The sequence below is a fragment of the Mustela nivalis genome (genome assembly GCF_964662115.1).
Source record: "Mustela nivalis genome assembly, chromosome: 15".
NCBI lineage: Eukaryota > Metazoa > Chordata > Mammalia > Carnivora > Mustelidae > Mustela > Mustela nivalis.
In genome coordinates, this window is record NC_139034.1 from 33,044,256 (window position 1) to 33,065,496 (window position 21,241).

General features: G+C 39.4%; 1 protein-coding gene across 1 annotated transcript in view; it reads left to right on the forward strand.

The window, feature by feature from the left end:
* The window catches only part of CPB2 (carboxypeptidase B2), a 59,921-nt gene that overhangs the window by 17,155 nt on the left and 21,525 nt on the right, over positions 1-21,241 (forward strand). The window contains exons 2-6 of the mRNA XM_082700633.1: positions 7,950-8,025; positions 10,332-10,456; positions 11,950-12,058; positions 16,068-16,169; positions 18,639-18,743. Of these exons, the coding sequence (XP_082556759.1) occupies positions 7,950-8,025; positions 10,332-10,456; positions 11,950-12,058; positions 16,068-16,169; positions 18,639-18,743 (517 nt within the window). The remainder of the gene's footprint in view (positions 1-7,949; positions 8,026-10,331; positions 10,457-11,949; positions 12,059-16,067; positions 16,170-18,638; positions 18,744-21,241) is intronic.

A 21,241-nucleotide genomic window follows, 5' to 3' on the forward strand; every position in this document is an offset into this window, starting at 1 on the left:
CCTTCCACAGTTTGGCTATTGTGTACATTGATGTTATTGGGGTGCATATGGCCTTTCTTTTCACTACATCTATATCTTTGGGGTAAATACCCAGTAGTACAATTGTTGGGTCATAGGATAATTCTATTTTTAACTTTTTGAGGAACCTCCACACTATTTCCCAAAGCGGCTGTACCAACTTACATTCCCACCAACAGTGTAAGAGGGTTCCCCTTTCTCCATAAAGTTTTTTTTTTAAGAGTTTACTTATTTATTTGACAGAGAGAGAGAGAGCACAAGCAGGAGTGGCAAGCAGAGGGAGAGAGAGAAGCAGGCTCCCCACAGTGCAGGGGGAGCACAATGTGGTCCTCAATCCCAGAACCCCAGGATCATGACTTGAGCAGAAGGCAGTTGCTCAACCAACTGAGCCACCCAGGTGCCTTCTCCATAACTTCTTGAAAATTTGTTGTTTCTTTTCAATTTTTGCTATTCTAACTGGTAAAATGTAGTATCTCATTGTGGTTTTGATTTGAATTTCCCTGATAGCTCATGATGTTGAACATTTTCTCATGTGTCTGTTAGCCATTTGTATGTCTTCTTTAGAGAAGTGTCTGTTCATGTCTTCTGCCCATTTTTTTGACTCGATTATCTGTTTTTTGGGCATTGAGTTTGAGAAGTTCTTGATAGATCTTGGATACCAGCCCTTTACCTGAGTGTCATTTGCAAATATCTTCTCCATTCTGCGGGTTGCCTCTTTGTTTTGTTGACTATTTCCTATGCTGTGCAGAAGATTTTTATTTTGATGAAGTTCCAAAAGTTCATTTTCACTTTTGTTTCCCTTGCCTTTGGAAATGTGTCTTGAAAGAAGTTACTGTAGCCAATGTCAAAGAGGTTACTGCCTTTGTTCTCCTCTAGGACTTTGATGGACTCCTGTCTCACATTGAGATCTTTCATCCATTTAGAATTTATCTTTGGGTATGGTGTAAGCGAATGGCTGAGTTTCATTCCTCTGTACATAGCTGCCAAATTCTCCCAGCACCATTTATTGAAGAGACTGTTTTTCTTTCCCCCCCCATTGGATATTCTTTCCTGCCTTGTCCAATATTAGTTGACCATAGAGTTGAGGGTCCAATCCTGGGCTCTCTATTCTGTTCCATGGATCTATGTGTCTGTTTTTCTGCCAATACCATGCTGTCTTAGTGATCGCAGCTTTGTAATAAAACTTGAAATCAAGCAATGTGATGCCCTCAGCTTTGTTTTTCTTTTTCAATATTTCCTTGGTGATTCAGGGTCTTTACTGGTTCCATACACATTTTAGGACTGGTTTGTGCCAGAATTTTGGAAAATATCATTGGTATCTTGATCGGGATGGTGGTGAAAGCATAGATTGCTCTGGGAAACTTAGAAATTTTAACAATGTTCATTCTTCCGATCCATGAGTGTGGAATGTTTTCCCATCTTTTTGTGTCTTCTTCAATTTCTTTCATAAGTTTTCTGTAGTTTCTTGAGTATAGATCCTTCGCCTCTTTGGTTAGGTTTATTTCAAGGTATCTTATGGTTTCTAGTATTATAAATGGAATTTGTAAGTGGAATTGATTTCCTAATTTCTCTTTCTACAGTTCCATTGTTAGTGTATAGGAAAGTAACTGATTTTTGTGCATTGATTTTGTATCTGCCACATTACTGAATTGCTGTATGAGTTCTAATAATTTAGAGTTTGCAGTCTTTTGGGTCTTTTGGGTTTCCCACATAAAGTATCATGTCATCTGTGAAGAGAGAGAGTTTGACTTCTTCTTGGCCCATTTAAATACCTTTTATTTCTTCTATTGTCTAATTACTTTTGCTAGGACTTCTACTACAACATTGAACAATAGTGGCAAGAGTGAGCATCCTTGTCATGTTCTTGATCTGAAGAGAAAGACTCTCAGCTTTCCCCCATTGAGAATGATTTTTGCTATGGGCTTTTCTTAGATGGTTTTTATGAAATTGAGGAATGTTCCCTCTATCCCTACACTCTGAAGAGTTTTAATCAGGAAAGGATGCTGTAGTTTGTCAAATGCTTTTTCTGCATCAATTGAGAGGACCATGTGGTTCTTGTCTCTTCTCTTATTTATGTAATCTATCACATTGATTGATTTGTGAATGTTGAACCACCCTTACATCCCAGGAATAAATCCCACTTGGTCGTGCTGGATAATCTTTTAATGTACTGTTGGATCCTATTAGCTAGGATCTTGTTGAGAATTTTGGCATTCATATTCATCAAGGATATTGTCCTGTAATTCTCCTTCTTGATGGGGTCTTTGCCTGGTTTTCAGATCAAGGTAATGCTGGGCTCATGGAATGAGTTTGGAAGTTTTCCTTCAGTTTCTATTTTTTGAAACAGCTTCAGGAGAATAGGTATTATTTCTTCTTTGCATGTTTGGTAGAATTCCTCAGGGAATCCTCAGGCCCTGGACTCTTGTTTTTTGGGAGGTTTTTGATCACTGCTTCAATCTTGTTACCAGTTATTGGTCTATTCAGGTTGTCAATTTCTTCCTGTTTCAGTCTTGGTAGTTTATAGGTTTCCAGGAAGGCACCAATTTCTTCCACCTGGCTTAATTTATTGGCATACAGTTGTTAATAATAATATCTAATAATTGTTTCTATTTCCTTGGTGTTAGTCATGATCTCTCCTCTTTTATTCAAGATTTTATTTATTTGGGTCCTTTTTCTTTTCTTTTGGGTAAGTCTGGCCAGTGGTTTATCAACCTTATTTATTCTATCAAAAATCAGCTTCTAGTTTCTTTGATCTGCTCTACTATATATCTGGTTTCTAATTCATCAATCTCTGCTCTAATCATAATTATTTCTCTTCTTATATATGACTGACACTTTATTTGTTGTTCTTTCTCCAGTTCTTTAAGGTATAAAGCTAATTTGTGTATTTTGGATTTTTCTATTTTTTTGAGAGAGGCTTGGATGGCTAAGTATTTCCCCCTTAGGACTGCCTTTGCAGTTTCCCTTAGGTTTTGGACCAATGTGTTTTTGTTCTCATTGGTTTCCATGAATTAAGTTCTTCTTTTTTTTTCTTTTAAATATTTTATTAATTTGGTGATTCACAGACCTGTACCCCTGGGGATAAAAATATATGTTTATAAAAAAAATAAAAAAAAAAAAGTTGGTGGCTTAATAAAAAAAAGATTAAATATTTTATTAATTTATTTGAGAGAGTGAGAGAGAACATGAGAGGGGAGAATGTCAGAGGGAGAAGCAGACTCCCCTGGAGCTGGGAGCCCAGTGCGGAACTCAATCCCAGGACTCTGGGATCATGACTAGAGCCAAAGGCAGTTGCTTAACCAACTGAGCCACCTGGGTGCCCTTAAGTTCTTCTTTGATTTACTGGTTGACCCAAACATTTTTAAGCAGGATGATCTTTAGCTTCCCAGTGTTTGAATTCCTTCCAAATTTTTTCTTGTGATTGAGTTCTAGTTTCAAAGCATTATGGTCTGAGAATATACAAGGAATAATCTCAATCTTCTGGTATCAATAGTGACCAGATTTGTGACTTAGCATGCGGTCTATTCTGGAGAATGTTCCATGTGCACTCAAGAAGAATGAATTCTGTTGTTTTATATCTGTGAGGTCCATCGGATTCAGTGTGTCATTCAAAGCTCTTGTTTCTTTGTTGATTTTCTGTGTAGATGATCTGTCTATTGCTGAGAGTGGAGTGTTGAGGTCTCATACTATTAACATATTATTATCAATATGTCTCTTTATTTTGGATAACAGTTGGCTTATGTAGTTGGTTGCTCCCATGTTGGGGACATAGATATTTACAATTGTGAGATCCTCTTGTTGGATAGACCATTTAAGCATGATATAGTGTCCTTCTGCATCTCTAACTATAGTCTTTAGCTTAAAATCTAATTTGTCTGATATAAGAATTATTACCCCAGCTTTCTTTTGAGGTCCATTGGCATGAAAAATGTTTCTCCATCTCCTCAATTTCAGTTTGGATGTGTCTTTAGGTTCAAAATGTGTCTTATAGACAGCAGATGAATGGGTTGTGTCTTTTTATTTAATCTGCAACCCTGTGCCTTTTCATAGGAGCCTTTAGGCCTTTCACGTTGAGAGTGATTATTGAAAGATACAATTTTATTGTCATCATGTTGCCTGTGAAGTCCTTGTTTCTATAAATTGTCTCTTTAAGTTTCTGCTCTATATCATTCTTGGGGTCTTTCTCCTTTTATAGAAACCCCTTAATATTTCTTGCAGGGCCGGCTTGGTGGTCACATATTCTTTTAGCTCCTGCCAGTCTTGGAAGCTTCTTATCTCTCCATCTGTTTTGAATGACAGCCTTGCCAAATAAAGTATCCTTGGCAACATATTCTCCCCATTTAGTGCCCTGAATATGTCTTGCCTGCCCTTTCTGGTTTGCCAGGTCTCAGTGGACAGGTCTGACATTAATCTGATGTTCCTCCCCCTGTATGTAAGAAATCTCTTCCCCCTTTCCAGTTTCAAGATTGTTTCCTTAGATCTAAGATTTGCAAATTATATTGTTATATGTCATGACATCAGTCTGTTCTCATTGATCTTGGGAGGGGTCCTCTCTGCCTCTTAGACATGAAGGCTTGTTTCCTTCCCGTTTAAGGATGTTCTCACCTATGATTTGCTCAACTATATTTCAAGACCTCTCTCTCTCTTCACCCTCTTAGGGTCCCCCAAATCCTTATATTGGAACATTTCATTAAGTTACTGATGTTGCAGTTTGATTCATTGGGTTTTAATTTATTTTTCCCATGCTGCCTCAAATTCCTTCTTTTCTATCATCTTATCCTCTATCTCACTAATTCATTCTTCTGCCTCATTTACACTGAGAGTATGCAACTTAGATTGCATTTCATTCATAACATTTTTAAGTTTGTCCTGATTGGGTCTCATTTCTGCCCTTAGAGATTCTATATAGTCATTAACGTTTTTCTCAAACCTAGTTATCGTCTTGGTAATTGTTACTCTCAAGTCTATTTCTGACATCTTGGTTATCTCCATATCCATTAAGTCTGTGGCAGAGGCCACTTTCTCTGGCTCTTTCCCCTTTTGGGGGTTCCCCTTTTAGTAATTCTGTTGAGGGGTGATTGAGGGGATGTATAGAGTCCAAATTATTGACCACAATCCAAGCAAGATGCACCTCTTTTACAGGGACCTTAGGACTGTTGGCCTCTTGTTATTCCAGCCTGTCCTGTGGGGGAGGGGCCTGCTGCACTGTTTGGGCAGAGTTGCCCTGTCCCTTGTTGGGGGGGAGGGGGAAGGGTTCAGTGAAAAACGGTTTTCTGGGACTTTTGTTCTCTGGCGGCTTTCCCTGGCAGCTTTGTACATCTCTTCTGAGAGTCAGAGCAGAACAAACCCCTGTCTCAGAACAGAGAGGCTGCAGTCTGTTAATCACTGAGTCTCCAGGCCACACCGTCTCTGTTTCTGTCTGTGCTGCTAAAAACTGCAAAATCCTGGGTTGTGTGCCCCACAGCAGCACTCCCAGCCCTTGTTTGTCTCTGCCTTTTGTACTTTTAAAACTGCAAGCTGCCCTGGTTTGCATGCATGCCCCTGCAGCTCTACATTTTAGTCGGGGGACTGCCCTAAAGTTCTTTCCCCACCGTGACTAGTCTCCAAGTCTGTGCCCATTCCCCAGTGCAGGAGGTTTTTGCGCTCCAGGGCAAGATTCTGGAGACTCTCTCCCCTGTCCACTTATCTTCTGATATCTGCCCATAGAATCACAGCTCACCGCTTCATACCTTGAGACCAATTGCAGGAGATGTTGTTTGAAGAGATCCAGATATATCTTCTTACATCTCAGGCTGATTTCGTGGGTGTTCAGAATGGTCTGGAAGATATCCACCTCAATTCAGGGGACCAGTTGAAATAAAGTCCCCTACTCCTCCTCCATCTTTTCTCCCTTCCAGGATGTGTCTACAGTGGAATATTATTTAGAATATTATAAAAAAAAAAGAATATAATCTTGCCATTTGCAACAACATGGGTGGATCTATAGAGTATAATGCTAAGTGAAATAAGTCAATCAGAAAGACAAAAACCGTAGATTTCACTCACATGTAGAACTTACAAAAACAAATGAACAAAGGAAGACAAGAGAGAGAACAAGAAAAAACAAGAAACAGACTCTTAACTATAGAGAATAAACTCTCAGAGGAGAGTTGGGATAGGGAATGGGTGAAAGAGATGAAGTGAACTAAGAGTAAATTTATCATGATGAGCAGTGAGTAATGTATAGAATTTTTGAATCACTATATTATACACTGAAACTAATACAACACTGTATGTTAACTATACTAGAATTCAAATTTTAAAAAGAAGAAAGGCAAAAGAAATGTAAGAAATTATCTTTAAGACCTAGGGATTGGGAAAGAGTTCATAACACACAGTAAAAAAACAAACCTGGAAAGAAATGACGGATAAAAATACATCATAAAGAAAGAAAAAAGAAAAACAAACTGGTACAAGATATTTTCAGTACATTTAACTGACAACCAGTCAGTATTTCGATTATAAAAAGAAATTCTACTAGTCAATTGTCACAAAAATAATTGAATGGAAATAACTATACTATATTAGTAAGTCAGAAAATTAAAACTAAAAGTGCAAGAAGATTCCATTTCAATTCAACTGTTCAACTGGAAAAATTAAAGTCATCAAGTGTTAGCAAGGAGGAGGAGCTATAGGAAATCATTTACCCTACTGGTGAAAATACAAACTGGTACAAAAAGTTTGAGAAGTAATTTGATACTGTTTTATGAAATTACAATGTGTCTAGCCCCCAAGAAATAACAATTCAACTTATAGACAAATTCCAGCATGTGTAGACCATGGCTACATTCTTCAACGCAGATGATAAACTTGAAAATACAATGTTGCATGAGAAAACTAAGATACAGAAGGATACATAGAGTACACCATTTTTACAGAGTTAAATCAAGCAAATCTAAGGGTATCTTAAGACTACCTATTCAAGAATTCATGCACGTATTTAAGAATCCATACTATTGAGGAAAAGTGAGGAAATGAGCAAAGTGAAAATTTAAGGTAGTTACCTTTAGGGATGTGGCAGGGAAATAGAGTAGGGACAAGGCCACATAGAGCTTCAAGGACACCCAAAACCATTGGATTTCTTTTTTTTTTTTTTTTAAGATTTTATTTATTTATTTATTTGACAGAGAGAAATCACAAGTAGATGGAGAGGCAGGCAGAGAGAGAGGGGGAAGCAGGCTCCCTGCTGAGCAGAGAGCCCGATGTGGGACTCGATCCCAGGACCCTGAGATCATGACCTGAGCCGAAGGCAGCGGCTTAACCCACTGAGCCACCCAGGTGCCCCACCATTGGATTTCTTAAGTGGCATAATGGGTTCCCAGGCACTCATTTTATTATATAATCAGTGAATGTTCATGTAAATATTCCCTTATGCATTAAATATTTGATTTTTAACATTTTTAAAAAATATTTTATTTATTTATTTGACAGAGAGACAGACAGACAGAAAGAGAGAGAGACAGAGACAGTGAGGGAGGGAACACAAGCAGGGGAAGTAGGAGAGGGAGAACCAGGCTTCCTGCCACAGGGAGCCCAATGTGCGGCTCCATCCAAGGAGATCATGACCCAAGCCGAAGGCAGACACTTAATGACTGAGCCACCCGGGTGCCCTTAAATATTTAATTTTTAATATTAAAACACACCCAGGCTTGCACACGCACACAAGAAAGAAGTAAGTATTCCCATTCAAGAGAGTTATTGATTTGGCAGCTGCTCAGGAACAGAAAAGATGGGCAAGTATATCTTCTTTTAACACTTTGTCTGTAGCAAGATCCTCTTTTACCATTTTAAGTTTGTTTTCTTCGCAATTACCTCAAAGCCCCTCCCAGTATAATTTATCTCATTTTCACTTTTTTTATTTAACATCAAAATTTTGTCTTATTTTTTCCCAGTGGCCAGGTTTTATCTGCTCTTCCTAAAACTTCCAGGCAAGTTCAGATTCTACAGAATCTTACTACAACATATGAGGTAATTTCTCCCTCATTTATCTTTACAGGTGACCCTTGAATAACACTGGTTTGAACTGCAGGAATTCACTTACACACAGATTTTTTTTTTTTTTTAGAAATATAGTATAGTACTGTAAATGTGTTTCCCATATGATTTTCTTAATAACATTTTCTTTTCCCTAGTTTAGTTTATTATAAGAATACAGTATATAATACATACAACACATGAAATACATGTTCATCAGCTGTTTTTATTATCAGTAAGGCTCCAATTAACAGTGGGCTATTAGTAGTTAAGTTTTGGGGAAGTCAAAGGTTATATGCAGATTTTCAACTGCATGGGAGTCCACACCATAACCCCCACAGTCTTCAAAGATTAACTGTATATTAGCTTCACTAGATGTAAATTTCCTGTACCATGTTCTGTTCTATGTTGTCTGATTCACATAGCTGGTATAAACCCCTCTTTTTTTGGGGGGGGGGGATAGAGATAGAGCAAGCAGGGCAGAGGGGCAGAGGAAGAGACAGAGAGAGAGAATTTTAAGCAGGATCCACACCCAGCATGGAGAGTGACACAAGGCTCAATCTCACGACCCTGAGATTGTGACCCGACCTGAAGTCAAGAGTTGGACCCTCAACCAACTCAGCCACCTGGCCACCCTTCAACCCCTCTTCTGAAAGCCTTCTCCCTCTTTATATAATCCATGATTTTGTTGGTCACTAAAATCAGAACTTCATTTTTGTTATTGGCTTTTCAGCCAATTTCATAATAGTATTTTGGGAATAAAAGTCTGTACTTACAAAGATGTTGTGATAACAGTAGTCCACTAGAACTTTGCTTATAAGACAATGGTTTGTAAAAGGAATAAGTATCAAAACCACAAGGGTACCCTTATTAAAATCTTCATCCCTGGGTCCCATATCCCCAGAATGCTTAAGGTGCAGAAAGCTAAGACCATGGTAGAAAACTGATGGCTCCCTATTTGCCAGCGAAGTTTCTCCAAGAAACAGACACCAAGACCAGATTAAAGATGCCAGGGAAGGATTAGGGGAGGATGCTTGTGATGGAAGAAGAGGAGGAAGCCGGAGATAGCAATGGGCAATTTCAGACCATGACACAGCTCTGACGCTTGTGCAGAAATGGAGACTCTTTAGACTGAGGGCAGTTCTGATGAAGACCAGTGGGGCGTCCTTAAGCTAAAGTCACCTGGAGGAGGAAAACCAGATCTTGCAGAAATGGTCTGCAAGAATCCACCCTCGGTTCTCAGTCAGTGGCTGGCTGCAGCCTGGGAGCAGCACAGCCCCTGTCTCCAGTGGATAGAGATGGGCAGGGGCTGTGAAAGGAACTCAGAGATGCTCCTCTCCACAGAACTGAGTGGTGCGTGTTCATGTCACCACATGATGGCCAGAGGAAGCCACAGAGATTTAGAATTTTAGTACTTGTTCTGCCCCTTCCTACATGTATGATTTTTTTTTTTTAAAGATTTTATTTATTTATTTGAGAAAGAGAGAGAGACAGAGTAAAAGAGAGCATGAGAGGGGAGGTCAGAGAGAGAAGCAGACTCCCCATGGAGCTGGGAGCCCGATGCGGGACTCATCCCAGGACTCTGGGATCATGACCTGAGCCAAAGACAGTTGCTCAACCAACTGAGCCACCCAGGCACCCTACATGTATGATTTTTAAAAAGTAAGCTATGAGCATTAATTTCTTCACTCTTTCTAATGAAATGATAACAATGAAAAAAACTAAAAATTGCTGAGCCCATAGCAAAGTGTAATTATAATGGTCAAAGGAAATGAGTATAAAAGTGCTCAGGAAAAACACAGTAAAATAGAAAAACAATGTAAATATTATTGGAAGGCATTGACCAAAATCCATAATCAGATGAAAGAAAAGGAATACCAACAGGTTAATAATATCAGGGACATGGACATTTTATTAAAGAAGATCAACACATGATTACTATGATTAACCTTCTCTCTAGACAGAATTTCATTTCTCCTTTACACATCTGACATACACAGCCAGCTATAAAGTGGGGTCATAAATATGTTCATTCACTCATTTATTCAATACTCAAGTATCTATTGAGAGCCCTGTATGTCCTAGGCCCTCTTTAGCAATGAGGGTTGCAGAGAAGAAGTAAAACAAGCCCTCAACAAGAAAAATGTTTCCACTGCCTCATGTGTGAATGGTGACGGGTGACCAGTGGCCAAGAAGTGTCTTTTTCATTTCTCCTATCAACACACTCTTATGGCTTTAGCTATGGATCAAAACGGTGAATGACCTTTTTTGTTTTCCCTTTTCCCCCTTTGAAAATTCAGATTGTTCTCTGGCAGCCAGTAACAGCTGATTTAATTACGAAGCAGAAAGAAGTCCATTTTTTTGTGAATGTGTCTGATGTAAACCTTGTGAAAGCCCATTTACATGACAGCACAATCCAATTCAGGTAGGCGGCATTCAATATTTACTGAGTAGCCTTTATAAGCACCTCTGATGCATTTTATTAGCAGACAGTATGATATCTTCCAGGAAAAATAAACACTTATGTTGAACATGGCAACATGGAAATCTCTGAAGTGGACTGGTGAGGAGGCCCCAGTGGCTAGCTCTGTGACCTTGGACAAGTGGCTTAATCTCACAGGAAAATGCCTCAGACTCAGGGATCTGGGGAGACCCTTCAAGTTCCTCCTTGTTCCTTCCTTCCTGTGGTCCCTCTACTCTGTGCCTAGACATGGGAAGCAAAATGATCATTCATCTTAGCAGGTGTTCTCGTATCTCTTGAAAAAGCAGCTGCTAAAGGGGATTTGGCTTCCTCCCTTGCTTCACAGGATCAGGGAACATTTCTGAATGTCTGGTCCTAAATAAAACATTGTATCAGAGGCAGTTTCTGTTCAGACTCCGTGTCCCCTTCCTCTTGGATTCTCCTGTCCAGGGTCTCCTTCCTGCATCCACTGCCCAAGAGCCAGTCTTCCTTCTGCTATGCTAGTACTTCCTGGAGGCCATGCTCTTTTCTGTGTATCAACAGGCAGCCTTTGGATAATCCACTATGATAATTACTAATAATATGTTTTGTGTGTTTACTGCCTTCCAGGGACTGTGCTGAACCTTCCTATACATTGCTTCATTTAACTCTTATTTAACTCTGTGAGAGAGATATTATCCTCATTATGCAAATGGAAAAATGTTTCGTATTCACAAAGGAATCTTGCAAGATCATACCACATAGAACATAGCAGAGCTAAGGGTTGAACTCAGACTCTTCTGAAGTCAAAGTCTTGGCATTTGTCTGTTGGCTTAAATAAAAAAGGAAAATGATATTAAAATGATAGCTAACTTTCAAACTGTTCATCCCAAGTGAAGGAAAAGCTTAATTCAGTTAAAATGTTTGCCTAGTTTACAAGGTGGCACTTCTCAAGAGACTTAAACAAGGTGACTTTCCGGTATTCTTTCTTTCCCTGTGCTATGATTTCTCTAGAGATTTGACCATCTTTGGCTATGCAGAACATCTGGTATAGGCTAATGGTTGTCACAATGAAAAACTAAAAGAAAAGGCTTTCTGCTTCTCCTTGGTCTTTAACTGAAAACAGAATAATAACCAATGTTACTCCGGATTTAAGAAAGTTGTCCATTAACCTATATGTTAAAGACTGATAAATCACAATCGAGGAATGTTGGTAATGGTACAGACAGGGTGAGTTTCTGGAAGCCCTAAAAACATACCACATAGGATCCGCTTTCTCTCCAACACCCATGTGGGCTTAATCAAGAAGGTTTGTGAATTTCAGCTTAGTATAATATTCTGGGTTATTGTTTGCACCTTGGTGACTTTTGCTTGTTAGATATCTCCATGATTTTTCCCCATGCTCACCTGTTGTGCCTGCAGTGGGCAGGGAAAATAAGAGTCCTGTTTGGGAATCAGCTCTCCTGTTTTGTCCCCAGCATCTTGGTGGAAGAAGTGAAAGATCTTATCCAACAGCAAACTCTCAATGACACCGTCATCCCCCGGACCTTTTCCTCATATTATGAACGTTATCACCCACTAAATGAGGTAAGTCATTACATTTCTCTCCAAAATTACTACTTTCATTTAATTAGCATTGCCATTTCAACCATGGGATATTATTAAAGAAACACAATTAGTGGGAGAGGGTTAAAAAAACCTCGTGATTAGGCTGATTATATGGTGGTAACTTATCCTCTTGTAGATGTCTTCCCTGAGAAGATTGCATCGTATTTTGTAAACTGCCTCTAAGCAGGCTGTTTGTCCATAGCTGGGAGTATCTCTGTTAGGAGTAATACTGCATGCTAACGAATAACAAGAAATAAAAAATAGGACCTTCTTATTGAAACTGCTACAAAAAAATTAACAATCCAATTAATCATGTCTCTTTGGACCATTACCCTGAGTGTACGCTTAGTGAATAATGGCAACATTATCTCACTGAATTAAAGGAATTTATTCACTTACATTTAGTACACTTAAGCACATTTTATTTCCCTTAGGAGGAATCTATTTAACAACAACAACAACACCTGTATTTTAATCATTCACTACCTGTATTTTAATCAAAAAGTTGACTTTTTTTTTCTATCAGTACTTACCTGTTCCAATTTTTCTAGAGGGAACCTGAGAAAGATGCTGGGGCTCAGTTGACTGACGTAAGCTTTCATGTAATCCTCTAAGAATCATATCTTCATATTTGTTATTTGAAAGAGTCAACTCTTTGGAGGACTTCCTTTTTTATATAGTTTGCTCCAAGTAATAAAAATCCCTTGATACCTTTTTTCTTTCATAGGAGCATGCTGCTCTATTGCTTAATATAAGTATTTTTATCGTTTTTGGCTAGATGCCCAGAAACTGTTAAGGACCATATCCATGTTTTTAAGACATCTAAGACTTAAGAAATAAGAATCAATTTTCTGTTTAATCTTCAAAAGCATCTGTTCCTTTCCAGTTAGTTAAACCAGAACTCAGCCTGCTTCTAGAATCAATGTGCCTGGCTGATTGATGGGGAGCTTAAAATTGCATCCCCTTCCTATATCTCCCCTCTCTTGTCTCTATTCGGCCGAGACCTCTTCCCTCCAGCGTCCATCATCAGCCCTGCAGAAGCAAACCTGATGACAGTGGTTGCAAAGCTCCGTCAGCATGATTTGCAAAATGGGGAAGATAAATACGTCATGGCTGTCTTGAATTGGGTGGGGAGGGAGGAATGTCTTAAGAAGTATTTTTAAGTTGTTTTTAAGTAGTTTTCAATTCTTTTGTTAGAAGAAGGTTACTTTTTCTTACTTTGTCTCCAGGAAAGACATGGGGGGAGGGGGGAAGACACGACTGTGTTGGTCAACCATAACAAAGTGCCACAGACTGGGTCACTTAGACCCCATAAATGTACTCTCTCACAGTTCTCGGGCTGGAATTGCACAGTCAAGTTGTCAGCAGGATTGGTTTTTCCTGAAGTGTCTTTCCTTGACTTGCAGATGGCTGTCTTTTCACTGAGTCCTCACATGCCCTTCTCTCTGTGTGTACCTCCCTGGTTTTTCTGTGTATGTTTATGTCCTAATCTCCATGTCTTATGAGGACACCAGTCAGGTTGGATTAAGGATGACACTAACAGCGTCATTTTAATTTAATTACCTCTTTAAAGGCCCTATCTTCAAATACAGTCACATTCTAAGCCACAGGGAGTTAGAGATTCAATATGTGAATTTGGAGGGGAACACAGTTCTGTTTGTAACGATGACATTGCAGAACACATTTTGCACCTCTCCTCCCTCCCGCCCTCAGTCCTTAGGGTTCATAGGAACGATGGTCATCTTGTGTTTAGGAAATTCCACCAAGTCCTTCTTTCCCCTTCAGCACTGATCGCTCCTTCAGCCCTCACCACAAGGTCACCTGGTGGGTCAGAGGGGTTCTTTTGTCATTGATTCTTGCTAGGAAATCTTTTTTTTTATTATTAATTTTTTATTTCTTTTCAGTGTAACAGTATTCATTGTTTTTGCACTGCACGCAGTGCTCCATATAATCTGTGCCCTCTCTGATACCCACCACCTGGTTCCCCCAACCTTCCACCCCCTGTCCCTTCAAAACCCTCAGGTTGTTTTTCAGAGTCCATAGTCTCTCATGGTTCACGTCCCCCTCCAATTTCCCTCAACTCCCTTCTCCTCTCCATCTCCCCTTGTCCTCCATGCTATTTGTTATGCTCCACAAATAAGTGAAACCATATGATAATTGACTCTCTCTGCTTAACTTATTTTACTCAGCATAATCTCTTCCAGTCCTGTCCATGTTGATACAAAAGTTGGGTATTCATCCTTTCTGATGGAGGCGTAATACTCCATAGTGTATATGGACCACATCTTCCTTATCCATTCGTCCGTTGAAGGTTGTCTTGGTTCTTTCCAGTTTGGTGACCGTGGCCATTGCTGCTATAAACATTGGGGTACAGATGGCCCTTCTTTTCACTACATCTGTATCTTTGGGGTAAATAGCCAGTAGTGCAATTGCAGGGTCACAGGGAAGCTCTATTTTTAATTTCTTGAGGAATCTCCACACTGTTCTCCAAAGTGGCTGCGCCAACTTGCATTCCCACCAACAGTGTAAGAGGGTTCCCCTTTCTCCACATCCCGTCCAACACATGTTGTTTCCTGTCTTGCTAATTTTGGCCATTCTAACTGGTGTAAGGTGGTATCTCAATGTGGTTTTAATTTGAATCGCCCTGATGGCTAGTGATGATGAACATTTTTTCATGTGTCTGATAGCCATTTGTATGTCTTGCTAGGAAATCTTAATCCATGGTAGGGAGAAAAACAAATGGCAAAAAAAGTACTTCTTAAAACAAATGGCAAAAGAAGAGCATTATTCAAAGGATGTTACCTTCATTAACCCAGATTAGATTGTGAAATGAATCAAGCTTTCTGTAAGGCTGCCTTCATCCAACACGGCCTCCATAGTTTCAGGAAACTCCCTGAACCAGTAATACTGTGACACAAAATATTTTCATGTAATAGTTCTTTCAGATGCACTCATGTCTTAGAAGAGTAGCACAGTAAACAGAGCCCCAGTGAGGAAACCTCTGATAGGTAGACAGCCAACATCTCAGACACTGGCAGCATTAGTATTTGGTGACAGGTAGGCCTTTCAAGAACATCTTAATTCCCAGCACTGGACAACCACTCACCCTAGAGCATCCATGGGCAAATGGTGCCCCAGTTCCTATCAGCTAGGATTGCAGTTTGAAATTACCTCTTGGTAAGGTCCCAGAGATGAGACCAAAGACTGGTCATTTCCATTTCAGAAGGTATAAAAGTACAAAGGTGGCCCCTGAGAAGTTGGTCTCCATTAAAACGTGCCTGAATTCCATCATTCAAACTGTGCTTTGAAGGGGACACTAGCCTAAAGTCAGGGCCAGAAGGTTTTGGTTTTTTTCCTTCCACTGTAGTCTTGACAGAATCACCAGTACCACTAGACTTCCAGCCAGGAGAAAAGTTCTGAATCAAACTTCTCAGAGAAAGAAAGAATGTTTCCTCCAGATTGTCCTCATCTTCGCGTCCTCTCACTTTACACAACTTGTTGTGAGTCTACCAGTCTCTAGTGGGAACAATGGCACTGCAATTTATCCTGCACAAAGACAGTGCCCAGGACTTCCTTGGGTTACCCTTGAAAAGTGAATATTTTTTAAAAAAAAGTCCTATAGAAATGTGAACTCATGAATGAATGGTAAAGAAGATTGTACACACAGAGACAGGGATTCGATGTGATAAGCCTTTAAAAATAACTTTCAGGAGATCTATTCTAAAGATTAATTTTCCTGCTTAGTCATAAGTTTCTTAGTGCTTTTCTACTCTTCCTCTAAACCTTGATACCTTTGAAAATTTTAATTTTATTGATTTTCCTAAACAGCAGAAGAAACACCAGGGTGTAACTCCTTTGATTCCTCCCTCTTTCTTTATACAAAGGTTTTAAAGGGATCACCTTGCCTTGCAGAAGTTGTCTGCTTCCTTTGCCCAGGGAATTGCTTTGAACTTGCTCTGTGACTAACTGCTGGTTTCTGTTTTGATAGATCTATTTTTGGATGGAAATCATAACTGAGAAGTATCCTGATATGCTTGAAAAAATCCACATTGGATCCTCATACGAGAAGTACCCACTGTATATTTTAAAGGTGTGTTGTGGGGAGAGTCACTCATCTCTCAACTTTGGAGAATGTATTAATTCTCCACTGCTGCTTGTTATAACTGGGATTTTTTTTCTTTGAGCTAAAGAAGTATCTGTATTGCAAGTGTTCCTCAGTGTTAATATCCAGCTATTTGGGGATTGGTTATTACCTTTACATTCTTTCTTTCACTAATGCAGTGCTGGCATGAGAGTAGAAATCCTATTTTGGGGGATCTACGCTGTCTCTATCTATGGGACATAGATAAGCCATTTAACCTTCCTGAGCTTTGTTGGCTCACCTCATAAAAGGAGGGGAGTCATTTGGATTATTTTTCAAGTACCTTATTTATTTACACCCACCACCACCACCTCTGACTGGCTTACCTGGGAGGCAGGGGGAATGGAGAGAAATCTGTTGTCAGACAAACACTGATACTGATCTAGTTTTGGGAACCAAAGAAACAGCTGAGCAACCAAACCCAGGGGGAAAAAAGGGACTGTGGCAGTAGGACTAATATGAAAGCTTCTGCTCCAATACCTGTCCATTTGGATTTTTTTTTTTTTTAGTTGAATAAATTAGCCTTTGTAAAAGTCTGTGAATATGGTCAAAGAAAGAATTTTGGGGAGCCAGGAAACCATGCTAATTCCTGCTGTTAATTTCTAATTCTGAATTTCTTTTTCTTTTTCTTTTTTTTTTTTTTTTAGCAGTTCCCTGGCACCCCTCCCATCCAAATACGTAGAAAGCAGTTCTAGGAAAAAAGTAAGCATCAGAAAACTAAATTTGATTTAAGAACATTTAATTTACATATAGTTTCCCAACATTACCTATCTAAATTGTGAGAGGTGAGAGTCTTTAGTCATCCAAAGATAAAATTTTGAGTCAGGGTTCCTGGGTTTTCATCTGTTTTGTTAAGAACCTGCAGTGCAAACTCAAGGTATGAAACATCAGGTCCTCTTGACAGCTGAGTTGGTCCATCCAATTAACTCCATGCAGTTGTGGTCTACCCATCTATGGAATTTGCATTCGGCCCTATTGTGTATACTCTTCAGCACTTGTGTTTCTGGAACCCAGATTCACACATTAGAAGATCATGCTTCTTGCATGCCTTTCCTTTGTACCAGTCTTACTTGACCAAGGACGTGCATATGATGGGAGTCTCTGGGGTTCCTTCATTTCCCGGTGTCAGGATCAGTACCCAAGAGAGTTTGCTTGGCACCGTTAGACAGAAAATTGAGTCCGACAACTCATCCAGACAACTCAAGATTTTTTTTTTTAATTGCATAGATTCAATCAGCCAGATAGTTCTTCTCTGTGTACTATTTCATTCTTGGAAGCCAATGTCCTTTGACTTTCTCTGTTGCTTTCTTACTGGATTATCACTAGCTCCAAGTTAGTTAAGAAAAAACTTCCCTGAGTGTTGTGGAATGGCAATAAACATTTAACTCTCTCCTTTTCTTTCTTTTTCTTTTTTTAAGATTTTATTTATTTATTTGACAGACAGAGATCACAAGCAGGCAGATAGGCAGGCAGAGAGAAAGGGGGAAGCAGGCTCCCTGCCGAGCAAAGATCCTGATGCGGAGCTCGATTCCAAGACCCTGAGATCATGACCTAAGCCAAAGTCAGAGGCTCAACCCACCAAGCCACCCAGGCGCCCCTAACTCTCTCCTTTTCTTATTTTGGAATTTCAACTCCACATATTTGTTTAATTTTATAACACTCTGCTCCCACCCTTCTATACCCTCATTGTGTTGAAACTGATTTTTAAAAGCATGCGAACCATGATTCATTTTGTGTGGAGATTTTCTTGAGAACACTTCTGAAGACACCAAAGTCCATCACTGAGGACAGATTGGGAATTCTTATTCCAGAATGGCAACTTGCACTAGCTCCCCATACCATGAATCAGAATGAGGCCTCTGTCCCTGGGCCTGGCAGTAATAAGTTTCTGTGAACTTAGATGTGTGCTTCATTTTGTGTGAAATGAGGGTAATAGTCTATACATAAAAAGTATGCACCCTGGGGGAAATGGTAAGGGAGTCCAAATTTATCTTCAGCATCACTGGCTTCCCTTCCCAAACCTTTCTTTATTTCCGTCTCCTACAGAACGCTGCCCATACTCCATGGACCTATTTACCTCATGGAAGTGTCAAAATACAGCTGAATTTCTAGTACTGTGGTCTTTATTTCCACACTTCCACGTGCAGTTCTGGTATGACTAAGTAATTGTGGAAGAACAAGAGGGCCCTAAATCAAAAGTTCTGAGTGCAAATGTCAGTCCCAACTCTCACCAGCTGTGTGACATTAACTAGTATCCTTTAATCTCACCACCCTTTAATGTCCCCAGGAAACCCTCAAAGGAATGCAGAGAATAATGTGTGTTTCACAGATTTGTTGCAAGAATTAAATATAAGCACTATATAAATGGAAGTACTATACTGAAGCTTCTTGTTATTGTTGTTGGTTTTCTTTGGGCAGGTTTCCAGAAAAGAACGAACAGCCAAAAATGCCATATGGATCGACTGTGGAATCCATGCCAGAGAATGGATCTCTCCTGCTTTCTGCTTGTGGTTCATAAACCATGTAAGTATTTACATTCTCTTCCACCAGAGTTTCTCAGTGCATGGCCTAAGACGACATGTGCAGAATCAACTGGACTGTTTATTAAATGCATTTTCCCAGGTTGCATTCTAGAATTCTCAACTTAAACTCTCTGGTGGTAAGATTTGGTAATCTACAATTTTCACAAGCTAATCAGATGACTTGGTGTACACTAAGTTTGAGACATAATTTTAAGCACTTAAATCGCCCTAAAGATTGCCCACCTTTTCCTTCCTACATTTCAGGCTAAGGCTAAATGCTGGAAAATAATCAAGAAATATTTTGCAATAGTATTGTGTTTACTAAGGACCATAGTCTGCCCTTGAAAAGTGAACATACAGTACAACATTACAGAGAAGATCATATATTCTAATATATTATAATGGGGGATTTTGTCCGTGAAGAAGGCCTTGGCAGCAAAAAAATCCATATATAAGATAGAGTATGGCATAAAAATAAAAATTATAATGACTATAAACCTCTATAATAAATGAAAACATAAAAATTCTGCTTCACTTCCTATAAAATGGGCATAAATGTTCCCTCTACTGATTTATATAAAGAGCCTCTACTACTGGAAGAATAACTTAAAGTATGTGTCCTTCTGATAATGGTTCTGGTCCCTGTATTCACAGGTATACAACTATACAAAATAGATTGTTATGCTGAAAATAAAAAATAAATTTAAAAAAAAAATTAAAAGATAGTCACTTAGATTGATCTGTCTTAACAAATGAGGTACATCAAAGGTAAAATCATTTCTGCCTTTGCTGGGTCTTGTCAAATACAACATCTTTGTCTATCTTCTCCTGCCTTGCCATCTGGTCTTCCCCTGATGGGAGCTGCTGCAATCCTGAGCCTTCTGCAAAGTGGCCCACCACCATCAGTACTACCTTGACCAAATGAGGCTAGTTCTCAAATGACTAGATCCTTAATACAGCCCAGACATTTGAAGATCCTTCCTCATGATGGGTAGTTTTATTCATTTGGGGTAATGAACGGAGTACCAGTTAGTGGAGAAAGAAAGGTGCAGAGCAAGCAAGAAAGAACACCTTTTTTTCATTCCATCACTGAACCTGGAGAGGGCCAGAAAGAGACTCTCATTCATATTGACTCTAATTCCTATTGGGGAAGTTGTCCTTACTTGCCATCCTTCTCAAACTGACACCTCTTCTCTCCTATTACACATGCTCTCCCCTACCCTGCCTGCTTGCTCAATCTTTGCAAGATTAAATTATTTATCCCACAAATATTTATAAATTGCCTATGAGTTTCCAGACTCTGGAGATACCATGGGAAAGGAGATATAGCCCCAAAACATCACCATCAAGTATTTTGCCCCAACAACGGGAGTCTGATTTTTGTAGCCCAAAGCAACACAGTCAATAAACTCTTTTTTTTTTTTAATTTTTTATTTTTTATAAACATATATTTTTATTCCCAGGGGTACAGGTCTGTGAATCACCAGGTTTACACACTTCACAGCACTCACCAAAGCACACACCCTCCCCAATGTCCATAATCCCACCCCCTTCTCCCAAACCCCCTCCCCCCAGCAACCCTCAGTTTGTTTTGTGAGATTAAGAGTCACTTATGGTTTGTCAGTCAATAAACTCTTTTTAATGGACATTTAAGAATGTCCTTGCCTGCTTACAAATAATTTAATCATTTTTCATAATGATTCAAACAAAGGAAAAGGAAATCCAAATTTTTTTTAAATTGTGATTCAAACAGAAGGAAAAATAAAAGATTTTAGCTTTATAAATTTTGTATGGATGGATTTTATGTTTAAAAAAGTAAAGAACCCAAAGTTGAAGTCTTAGCTTTTAAAACTCTGTAGAGAAAACCTACACCATTCCTGTGTTTCTCCTTTCCTCTTGTACAACAACCACTCACACAACACTTCTAACTCCAGATACATGGGTACTTTCCCCACACCATGCAATTCTGTAACACCTGCTGTATATCCTATAATTTAACTTAATTCTGACACTGTCTACATGGAGACTGAGTCAGATCCCAGTGGGTAAGGGCTCAGTCCCACAAGACTGCCCCTCTCACACTTCAGCTGCCAGTTCAAAGTCCAGGCTGTTCTCTGTGCTTCTGACTAATCAGCTACAAATCAAAGGTTCCCACGACCTCCTCCTAGGTTTGATTAATTTGCTAGAGCAGCTCAAAGAACTCAGAGAAACAGTTTACTTACTGTTTACTGTTTTTTTGAGAAAAGGATACGATAAAAGATACAGATGAACCTCTAGGGGGAAGAGATGTCTAAGGCAAGGTGTGTGGGAAGGGACGTGGAACTTCTCTGCCCTCCCCAGCTGGGCCAATCTCCCCAGCCACTCTACATGCTCACTAACCCAGAAGCCGCCCCGAGCCCCATACCTTTAGGATTTTTAAAGAGGCTTTATCATGTAGGCACGATGGATCATTAACTCAATTTCTAACCTCTTTCCCCTTCCTGGAAGACAGGTTTGGGG